This window comes from Prionailurus viverrinus, chromosome X, assembly GCF_022837055.1.
Source record: "Prionailurus viverrinus isolate Anna chromosome X, UM_Priviv_1.0, whole genome shotgun sequence".
Classification (NCBI taxonomy): Eukaryota; Metazoa; Chordata; class Mammalia; order Carnivora; family Felidae; genus Prionailurus; species Prionailurus viverrinus.
Window position 1 is genome coordinate 29925903 of NC_062579.1, and position 11842 is coordinate 29937744.

The window sequence follows — 11842 nt, forward strand, 5'->3', positions numbered from 1 at the left end:
GACGGGGCACCTGGGTGGCTTAGTTGGTTAAGCATCCAACTCCTGATTTGGGCTCAGGTCATGATCTCACAGTTCTGTGGGTTCAAGCCCTATATGGGCTCTGTGCTGACAGCATAGAACCTGCTTGGGATTCTCTCTCTCTCCTCCTCTCTCAGCCCCTACCCCGCTCTCTCTCTCTGTTAATAAACATTTAAAAAGTTTAAAAAATTAAACAAAAAAAACCTGTCCCTTGAAAACAAAGGCCAGCAGCAGAATATTTCTAACTTTCGGGGCAGATATTCAGGTGCTCTCAACTTCCAATAACAAGTTTCTTCAAAAAATTTAATAGAAAGACCCTATGTGAGACTTTGGAATTTTTTTTTCTTTCTTGGAATCCATTCTGGAATGCCATCTTTTTAAGTAATGTTGCCTTCTAAAGCTCTTGGCTATTTCAGATATTAAACTAGGAACCTAACTGACTGCGCCCCAGGATGGAACTGTGTGTCCTAAAGGTTTTTATTATAGCCAATAATAGTACAGGGTAACTCCAGTGTTATGAAACACTGGAGTTTCTGACCAGAAGGGGATCTAAAGAAATCTAAAAGTCTTTGGGCTTATCCCTATTCAGCAGGTATATTGCATAGCTCTGAGAACTTACCAGGATATTGGAGAAACAGCTGCATTCTTGCATAAAATTTCTTATCTTGCAAAAGATTAAGCTTTGACTGCATGGCTGAGAGAAAGCAACTTCAATGTTGCATTGAAAAATATGGTGTTGTTGAAATGGTATCCTTAAGAGAAACATTAATTCTGAAACCAACCTTGCTCTGCTGTAAGGTTATTGCAACTGCTGTTGCAACACGAGGAGGAAATCCCATTCTTTTGGACAGTTCCTCTTGGGAGAGTTTCATACTGTAGATGAAGTTCCCCAATGTGGCCAAGGACAATGCTCATTTTTATCGACTCAAAAATTTGCTTTGATTTTAGATATTTTATGATGTGTTCTGTTGCACAACAAATTTACTAATCTAATATCAAATATTTAAACAAGCCTACAAAGATTAACTTGACTTCTACAATGTTTTGTCCTCATGAATCTTGTATTACCTACTACCCCTTAACACATCCTGTTTTCATTTTTTGCTCCAATTACAGACTTGGAAATGGATTGTTGGTCCCATGTTTCTGTATCTCTGTGAGAGGTTGGTACGGTTTTGGCGATCTCAACAGAAAGTGGTCATCACTAAGGTATTGTCTGGTTTACGAATTACTAATAGCATCTAACTATATCATGAACAAGTTTACCCAAGTTCTCTATATCATTGGTCAGAGCTGTCTTTCACCCGGTTTCTTTCCATTAAACGTAGGGTAGAGAGAAGACCTATAGTTAATTTCAGTCAGTGTACTTAGCTTGATAATCAAGTGGTTGGACCTTTTAACTCAGGGAGCTACAAGTTAACATTTTCTGTTGAAAAATAAAGCCGACTGTTTTGTGTGCATGAATCTCTCTCTCTCACTCTCTTTCTCTCTCTCTCTCTCTTTCATTGTGTGTGTGTGTGTGTGTGTGTGTGTGTGTGTGTAGAGGGGAGAAGCATACAGTGATGATGTGAGCAGATTAAGAGTGAAGAGGCAAAACACATGAGTTCAAGAGGGCACACACTGAGCCTTAAAATACTCAGATGTTAAAAGAACCAGGGAGCCAAGGGCAGGTCTGACTGAGGTTGAGATAGCATTCCAAGTCTCCCTTTATCTCCTTTTCTGTGCTGTGTATGTAATCATAGAATATCAGAGTTGAAGAATCCAAAGTCTCAAGGAGGTTAGTAACTAAACTGCATCTAGAATTGAGTTCATCAACACCAGGTACAAGGTGGCCTTTTTTCCCCATGCTTCTATGCTGCTTCTCATTACTAACTATGTAAATATACAACTAATTAAATAGAAATAGAAATTCCTGCTTATAGCTTCAGGAAACAACAGACAAAGCTAGTTTTATCAAATAAAATTTAATTCGACTCAATACAGTTCAACAAATGTTCCATCCTCCACCCAAGCTTTTCTTTCTTGGCATCTATGGAAGGCCAGAGTAAAGTTAGTCCAGCTGGCCTTAGAAATCGTGAAATATAGGAAGCGACAGCACTTCTCCTTTTATGATACTTCTATTGTATTATAAGAAAAAACCCAAAGATGAGCAAAAAGAGCTGCCACAAAATTTTCCTTATTAGGCCAGACCTGACTAAGCAGACAAGGATTTCCCTTAAACATATTTCAAAGACAAACTTGTTTTCCTGTGGAGAAAATATTCACTTTCTTCTTATAAACATAGATATTCATTTTCTTCTCAAAAAAGAAAAGAAAAGAAACAAGATGTCATCCAAAAGTATTCCAGTGTCAATTCTGTCTACTGGTACAGTTTATTTAGTTCCATCCCAATTTCGCCTGTGGTATCGAAATTGCAACAGGGTAAAAAATGTTTTCACCATACAAAATTGCAACATGGTGAACATCATTTTCAAAATAATTTTCATAAATTTTTATTTTCTGTTTTCAAAATGAAGCATTGTGGCTCTTTGTTTCAGTGAAGAAAGGAAGTCAGTTACAGCTTATCATTTAACATCTATTTAAATCACAAGTTTTGGAAATGTTTCGCAATGTGTATCAATAGGATTTCCCACTTTACTCCTCCTCGCTCATGGAAGGGAAAGTTTCACATTATCAGTCAACATTTGGGAAGCTGCTGTTTTGTTTCTATTGATTTTTCTTTTCCTTGATGTCCCTTGTTTGTTAGTTGTACATAGAAAGTCCTAGGTATCTCAAGAATTGTCCCAGAAATATATTACTTTCTGTATTGTAATCACAGCTTTTGATTGTGTTTTTTAAAATTATTTACCAACTCACCAGTTGATGGATGTCTGGACTGTTTCCAATGTTTTGCTCTTATAAACAAAGCTGTCACGAACACTTGTATACATAGAGAATGAGGATGGCAACGGGTGGTTGGGGCCTGGCTTTGGGAGAGATGGATGGTATACTTCCCAGGTAGGTAGAAATGTAGAAACAATGCGTGGAATCAGGCAGATTCAAGGTGTGGCTCAGGACAAAGATAGACTAGTACCTTAGGCTTGGTTTGGGGGATGTTACTATACTACTAGCCAATGGGGTCTCCTTCTTCTATCCAGCTGCCAAGGCTCTCAATCATCCCCTGGGGAGGCAGGAAGACTGAGCAGGAAGACATCTCTTCTTCCTGTTTGTAGTTACCTGCCTTGACTTCTTGGAGAAAAAAAATATCACAATAGGCTGGTGTCTTCAGTTAGATTCCCTGGCAAAGAGTCTGAAACAGCGAACTGCATGCAGAAGGTTTGTTGAGGCATAGTCTCAGGAAAGGAACCTGCAAAAGAAAAGAAAGTCAGGACAGGGGAAGAAATAGCTGGCCCTCAATGAGGTCGCAACTGCAGCCTCAGCTGATGCTACAGGGAATGCCAGGGTTGGGATGACTCTTGGGAGTTGTCCCAAGTTGAGGAGAGGGGCTCAACTTGTTTTGTTCTGTAGGTGGTCACTCACCCTTTCAAAACCATCGAGCTACAGATGAAGAAGAAGGGATTCAAGATGGAGGTGGGACAATACATTTTCGTCAAGTGTCCCCAGGTGTCCAGGCTGGAGTGGCACCCTTTCACGCTGACCTCCGCCCCTGAGGAAGACTTCTTTAGCATCCATATTCGTATCGTTGGGGACTGGACAGAAGGACTTTTCAATGCTTGTGGCTGTGATAAACAAGAGTTTCAAGATGCTTGGAAACTACCTAAGTAAGTACAAAGTGTGTATGTACGAAAGTGTATGAATTCAGGGAAAATGTCACTAAATAGCTCCTCTTTTCCCGTCTCTCACTCTACTATCTGTAGAACACACAAGTTCTACAAATATAGGCAGCTATCTCTGTGTTCCCCATTGTATGTGTGTGGTGTGTTTATGCGTATAAGTCTTGTGTGAAACATAAAATATTTTAATCAAACTTTAATAACAAATATTCCCAAATTCCTTTAAATGGGTAAGGGTCAAGGCCAAGTTATATTAACTTTTCTAACAAAGTTATAGTGTATCAAAGATGTTCTTAAAATTTAATTGATATATGTTATTTGAGGGTAAATGCCACATATTATTCACTTTGTCCCCTCCTTCCCACATGCCTGAGACGGTGCTGGGCACTTAGTAGATGCTAGAGAAAAGCTTGTTGATTCACTCGATGAATACACAAGTGCAAATTGAAGATATTAAATTTATAAGATGTTATGACAGAAAATTCTCAGTTTACTTCAGGGTGTGATGTAAACAGGAATCTCGTGCGTGCGCGCGCGCGCGTGTGTGTGTGTGTGTGTGTGTGTGTGTGTGGTAGGTGAAGGGTGTGGAGAGATGAAAAAACACCCTTGAGAGTTATCAAATGTTTTCAGTTAGCTAAAACTTCCTTTTATTACTTCCAACCACACTGTTGACATCAGGTTCATTACTTGAAAGCTATTTCAGAAAAGAAAGTGCCCCATAGATACGTCGTCCCGGTTCGATGTTCGATTGCACACACCCCCAGTGAAAACCTGTGCCCTATCCTGCTCTGAAGTGCAAGATAGCCCCGTAACCATCTCCTCACACGCCTCCTTCCAGGATAGCTGTTGATGGGCCCTTTGGCACCGCCAGTGAAGACGTGTTCAGTTATGAGGTGGTGATGTTGGTGGGAGCAGGGATCGGGGTCACACCCTTCGCATCCATTCTCAAGTCCGTCTGGTACAAATATTGCAATAATGCCACCAATCTGAGGCTCAAAAAGGTAAGTTCTCTCATTTTTCACAGGGCTCGGATAAGGTCGTTAGGTTCTGCCTAGTGAAGCCTGAGAGAGACTTCAGGGCAGAGGCTGGTAGAGACCAAAGGAAGTGAAGACAAGTTCTGCGTGGTTGCAGCGAGACCGACTTCTCATAAAAGGGCGATTTGAGAAGTTAAATGTGCTTTCATAGAAGCAGGTCTATTATCGAAAGCAATGTACTATGCTCGTACAGCATTAGTCGAAATTCACAAGAAACAAAGATGCGACAGAAAGTGTTCACAACCCCAGTCCAGTAGCTATTGTTTTTGTGTATTCTCTTCCAATATTTCCCCACAAGTTTACATACTCCTGGAAAGTTGTACATATACCTTCATGTCCTGCTTTAGCAGAAACATATTATGGTGTTTTTCAGTGTTGTCACAGGCTTTATAATGATCCTTTTTAATGATTCCTCTGTGTTCCATTGAGAGGATATAGAAAAACTTTTCTATCATCCTGTGTTAGACATTGAGGTTGATTCCATTTCCAGTCCCCCAGTACTTTTTAGTTTGCAAGGGGAGGGCAGGAGACATGTCCTTTCATGAAACGTTTACTTTCTTCTGGGCAGCTCCTCAGAATAAATTCCCAGGGCATTTTTTTGGTCACATGTAAATTTGGTTTCCTTGCCTGGTAAAGGACACCTTGAATAAAACGTGAGTCATTCTAATAACTATAGAGGTAACCTCTAATAGGGACATGGAGTGTACCTTGACTTTTCATTCTCCCCTTTCTCTCTTTACTGTATGGAGGAGGAACTCAGGAATGCCTGATCCTATTGTGTACAAAGGAAGCCAGGGATCTGGGGTGGGTAAGGGCAGACCTAGAGGGAAAGTGGGGAGCTAATGTTTTTTCCTAAGTCATGTACTTCTGAGACCAAGCTATTGATTTACTGCCCCACCAGTGTGAAGGCCAGCACAGGTTCACGCGAGCTAGCTTATGAAACGCCCAGTGCTTTCTGAAAAGTTATGTTTCCAGGCGTTCTGAGCAGCAGGAAAAAGTCGAGTGGGGGGAAGAGCAGAAATCCATATATCAGTTGTGATAAGGCCTATTTAAATCTAGACTGCTTCATGATCTGTGGCTCTTGCAGATATACTTCTACTGGCTCTGCCGGGACACGCACGCCTTTGAGTGGTTTGCCGACTTGCTGCAGCTGCTGGAGACCCAGATGCTGGAGAGGAGTAACGCCGGCTTCCTCAGCTATAACATCTACCTCACCGGCTGGGATGAGTCTCAGGTGAGGGCGACGTCCCAGATCTCAGGTCCTTCCCCCAGTGTCCAGGGCTGACTGACTTCCCTTTGGTTATGGGAGTATTTTGTGTACCGTTTTTACCAAGAACTGTTGATGGATTTCAGTGATCCAGCCTGTCCACCCTCACTCAATATCCCCACGCGTTCAGACTAACGAGCCTAGATTCAAAGTTAGTATCTGAGGAACAGATCAAAGCTAAGGAACTTACAAGGGAATAGGTGCCATGACTTTGACTGTATTAAAGCCACATTCCTACCAGGGGACTCAAACCAGGTGGACAAGATGATCCACCTCTCTTTATATCTCTCTCTCTATATATCTCTACCTTTATATCAGTATACACACACACATATTCTTCTAATTTTATGTTTATGTGTGTTTTTCAATATACACAATACATTTAATAAGTAGTAATAATAACTGCTCATAGTTATTAAGCCTATACTATGTGCTTGGCACTTTTATTAGTGTTTAAATAGATTGTCTAATTCAATCCTAACAACAGCCCTATGAAACAGCTACTGTTATTATTCATACTTTATAGGTGAGAAAACCAAAGCCCAGAACAGGTTAGGTCATTTGTCCAAAGGTGCTGAACTAGTAAGAGGCAGAGGCAGAATGTTCCAGAGCCTGCACTCTTAACAACTCCCAGGAGTTCATGATTATCATTTATATTTGATAATATATTGAAATATAGTTAATGAAGATGATATATATTGTGTATATATGTATATATGTATGTATGTATGTAGCATATATGTATCTGTGTGTATATATATATATGTGGGTATAGTATACTATGTAATGCATGAGACATAACACATTATACACACACACACACACACACACACACACACAAACACGTACCCCTCCCTCCAGGCACATTGCACAATTTCATGTTTGCAATGAAAGCATTCTACAATTTATAAGACAGCCCCTGCAACAAAGAACTATCTGGCTTCAAATGTCAAAAGTGTTGACATTGAGAAATTCTGAAACAAGTTAATGATTCCTAGGGGGTAACATCTTTCTAAATAAGCAAACATTAATTACTTGGCCTGGAAGCAACAGAAGCTATCTCCCTGTGTGAGGAGCTAAGGCAAGAGTGTCTGCCTATCACTGGCCAGTGTCTCTACTGGCCATAGCCACACACTGGCGCCTGGTGTTTGTGAAAACTGGTTTCTCATTTGGGTTTTGGTGTATTGTTTATCATAGACTCTCTGGGTCTTAGATGAGTCTGGTTGCAAGTGTAGATCCAGGGACACAGGACCATGAAAAGTGCTGCTCTAGAAAAATGGGATTTCGCAATGCCACTTCTGTAATTTTAAAAGCAAAACAACAACAAATATTTGATCAAAATGAGACCGGGGGAAAATATATAATATATAAATCACTTGGCAGTTTTATTATTTAAAAACTCACGCACCATTTTTTAAATGGGAAATGTATTTGCATTGAAAAACAATTATTTTGCTTTACAAAACTGGTCTCTACATGGTTATGAAACCAGACTGGCCACCCTTCTTAGCCCATCATCCATCCCCTGTACAGTGAATTTAAAATCTGATTTAAGTTTTAAATACATTTAATTAACCACTTTTATGAAAAATATTTGTTGTTCAAACTGAGGCTCCCTAGAAGGGTGGCAGAAAACAACATGTGACTGTGTGTGTACACACACGCACACACACACACACACACAGACTAACTTTAGACTTGATTTGTTGTCTCATTGTGTTACCAAAATATCAGTGCATTTTAATCTGTTTTAGTTCTTAGCAATTCTCCTAAAGGTCTGCCCTTCTAGATCATAAGTTACCTGAGGAGACCCAGTTTTTTCATCTTTGTTTACCTTCTAGCCTTCAACTATATATATATATATATATATATATATATATATATATTCAACTATATATATATATATTCAACTATATATATATATTTAACTATATATATATTCAACTATATATATATTCAACTATATATATATATTCAACTATATATATATTCAACTATATATATATTCAACTATATATATATATATATAGTTAAAACGGATAGTGAAACTTCATTTGTGAGATATGTAAAGATATCTGTGGGTTTTTTTATAGCATGTCTCTGCTTTGTGAATTCATGTCCTTTCCTACAGGCCAATCACTTTGCTGTGCATCACGATGAGGAGAAAGACGTGATCACAGGCCTGAAACAAAAGACCTTGTATGGACGGCCCAACTGGGATAATGAATTCAAGACAATTGCGAGTCAACACCCAAAGTAAGGAGTCCCCCACCACAGTGTTCTTGACGCCCATGGCCTGCCTAAAGCAGCAACTCTCAAACACGGCTCGATTTGTGTGCTCTGCAAACCAAAACACCTAGGTTACTATCTTCACACCCAATAAAATTTTCTAGATATGTATGACTTTACAAGAGAGTGTTTAAATCACACGAAAATTACCTGGAGAATTATTATAAACAAAGATGCTTGGGCCCCCCACCTCCACGTTTCTGAACCCTTTTCCTCCTAAGAAGGGTCGTAACTTGGTTCTTTTCTTTCAGCTCCTAAATTTCACCAGTGTATCTACTTCTTCTAATTTAATACGATTCATACTTTTATTATTAAGGAGACACCATCCCCACTTTCAGTTTTAGTTTTGGGGTCTAAAATCATAAGTTGATAGACATCCTAAGGTCCTTTCTGCCTTCATTAAAGCTTTAGCCGTTGTGAAACTTTGAGGGGATCCTCTATCTTACTAGAACTCACGATAAACTCAAGAATCACCACGAACACACCCTTCAGGCCATTGCTTTGTAGGCTTTAATGAGCATATAAATCACTTGGGGATCTTTTCACAATGCAGATGCTGATTTAGTAAGTCTGGGGTGGGAGTCGAGAACCTACATTCTTAAAAAGCGGACTAGGAGGCTACTGGTCTGGAACCACACCTTGAGGAACGAGACTTTAGAATCTAAAACACAGAGAGATGAATCCCCACCAAGCTGTTGGCCGAGTTGGTGAACCTAAAGCAGAATTTGTTCCTGATTTCAAGATGCTGGAGACGGTTTGGGGACATAGAGCCCTGAAGTGAAGTAGCCCACAGACTCACGAATTCACCACCATTTTCTCTGTGGTAGAGGTCTCTGTAAACTCTACTTGAATGTCATTCCAGGGTGGTCAACTGCCTTTTGAAGCTGTCGCCACAAACAGGGCTGAACCACTCTCCTGCAGGGTAATCTGAACTCTGCCATTAGTGGAAAAGACACAGGGGCAGAGGGAAATAAGAGATTCCCCCAGGTGCTTTGTAGTCTATCTCATCCAAAAGCCTAAAATGGTTTATTTTTCCTTTCTTTCCCCAAAGTACCAGAATAGGAGTTTTCCTCTGCGGACCTGAAGCCTTGGCGGAAACCCTCAATAAACAGTGCATCTCCAACTCTGAGTCTGGCCCTCGGGGAGTGCATTTCATTTTCAACAAGGAAAACTTCTAACTGGTCTCTTCCACGAGAAAATCAGTGAGGATTATGCTGCCAAGTACCCAACCCAATAATGCTAGTTGATAATGTAAGTTCCCCCTTTAAAAAGAGAGAGAAAATGAAGTTACAATGTGCAGGTTTTCCCTGAAAGGGATGTCAAAGATGTCAAAGATCATTTGATAGTCGTAATTTGCATTTGTATGGGGCTTTATGGTTTTCAGAGCACTTTTACAAACTGTATTTCATTTTTCACTCACAGTAATGCCAGAGAAAGGTAGGACAAGGATTCCTGGACTCAGTATTTAGGATAAAAAAAATAGGGACTCGAAATGGTGAAGTAACTTCCTTAACATTATGAAGCTTGGACCTAGTGCACGTCGCTCCGGGTTTTGTGGTCTTTCCATGATACCAGGCTGCCTTAAACTAAGAACTGGGACAAATAGGTATGTGATATGCACATCTGCTTTTAAAAAGCATCTACCCCTTGTTTTATTTAAACACACACACAAAATGTCTCTTATTTGTGTGGCTAATGTTTTATTGTCATATCATCATCATCATCATCATCATCATCATCACCATCAACAAATTTATGCCCTAGAAATGAAAATCCCCAGCTTTACTGTGTAGCTATTGAATTCACACCCCATAGAATGTTCTAGATATCCATGAGTTCAAGAGAGAGCCTCTAAATCACTGTTAGTGTGGCCAGAAACAGTTGTTTTTTTTCTTAGAACTGCTTCTATTTCTGGAAACTAAAACAGCTTTATTTGCCCCACCCTCTGAAGCCACAGATATTTAGAACTACTTTGGTAATGAGGAAGGAAGAAAAGAAAGCTGGGGGAAGGGCACAAGACTGGTTTAGGAGGAAAGGGTGAGGGAAGGGGGAAGAGAACAGGAGAATGAAAGAAAGCAAAAAAGTTCTCACACTGGTCACTTTCCACCCTAGATTTCTTAGTCTTGTTATGTATTGAATGTAATTGAAGGAGGCTTACACATAATTCATTTTATTTTGATTACATGTGGTATTGAATCTGAGATTCTGGTTGCAAATTTTGATGCTGGATGGTCATATGCATTGGACTGGGATGAAGCAGTAATAACTCAGTTGTTCCTTTGGGCTCCCGGGACATGCAGGTCACTGAGGGCTGGTCCCGACAAGTCAGGCTTGCTGTGAGAATGTTGCCTCCCCAGAATGTCCCAGGAAGGTTTTTACTTACAGAAACTTAGGTCCAGCCTGTTCATACTGAAACCCAGGTATCACTTGATTCATTCACCAAATTTTTATTGTGCTATTTACTATGACTCAGGCTCTGTGCTCATAGTTTCAGTTCTTTATACCAATGTGTGAAGAAGCAATCACAGTTCTGAAAATTCTGAGAATCCTGGCCGTCTCTAACCCTGTGGCATGAGTAAAACCAACTCCATTTGTTGCTCTGAAAATATTTCTCCAGGGTTTTTTACCTTGATACCAGAATAGTTACCAAAACAGAGAACCTTGTCCTGTGTTATCCTGGTTATGAGATGAAAAATGAAGTGTACAAGTGCTCGCCATTACCATATTCTTCTCCCAAGCAGCTAGCTGCCAGCTGCCAATACAGCTTTTTCAGCTTTTAGTATTTAGCGCTTAGCAACAGGTACCAAGAGGATGATTAAGCATTGTTTTTAATCTCAACGCTATGAAGGCTTCTCTGAGTTCTCCTGCTTTTGCAATATTGCATTTATGAAATTTGAATACTTGTAGGTGCTGTATTTGAGTACTTTGGTGGGGAGGGGGGGCTCTGGGATATAATCCTAGGAAGAACTGTTAAAACCATGCTCAACTATTAAAATTGATGAGCTTCTGTTGGTGTCTGTGTTATTGATCGTCTTCATATTAAAGGGTGGATTCAAACAGCAAAGATTTGCTCTGCCCCACTGGGGTTGAGAGTCTGTGTTTTTGCACGTGACATGCCAAACATGTCATGATTTATGGGTTGGGAAGGGAAAACTGGGTACTGAGTTCTATTGCTCATGTCCTAGGGACCCTCACAGCACTGGTAGGAGACAATACAGTGTCACCTCACCTTGTGGAAAGAATCTCTCAAAGACAAAGAACCCCTAGTCTGAGGCCCACATCAGGCTCTGTGCTGACAGCTCAGAGTCTGGAATCTGCTTCGGATTCTGTGCCTCCCTCTCTCTCAGCCCCTACCCCCCACCCCGCCTCAAAAATAAATAAACATTTAAAAAGTTTTAAGAAACGCTGGTTAATCCAATTCATGTTAATTTTTATTACTTATTTATTTATATTTATTTATA

The 11842-nt window shown here is 40.1% G+C and overlaps 1 protein-coding gene across 1 annotated transcript in view; it reads left to right on the top strand.

Moving 5' to 3' along the window:
- The window catches only part of LOC125157355 (cytochrome b-245 heavy chain), a 33459-nt gene extending 22071 nt beyond the window's left edge, over nucleotides 1-11388 (top strand). The window contains exons 8-13 of the mRNA XM_047843982.1: nucleotides 1135-1227; nucleotides 3526-3779; nucleotides 4630-4792; nucleotides 5913-6059; nucleotides 8224-8348; nucleotides 9433-11388. Of these exons, the coding sequence (XP_047699938.1) occupies nucleotides 1135-1227; nucleotides 3526-3779; nucleotides 4630-4792; nucleotides 5913-6059; nucleotides 8224-8348; nucleotides 9433-9559 (909 nt within the window). The 3' untranslated portion in view covers nucleotides 9560-11388. The remainder of the gene's footprint in view (nucleotides 1-1134; nucleotides 1228-3525; nucleotides 3780-4629; nucleotides 4793-5912; nucleotides 6060-8223; nucleotides 8349-9432) is intronic.
- The last annotated feature ends 454 nt before the right edge of the window (nucleotides 11389-11842 follow it).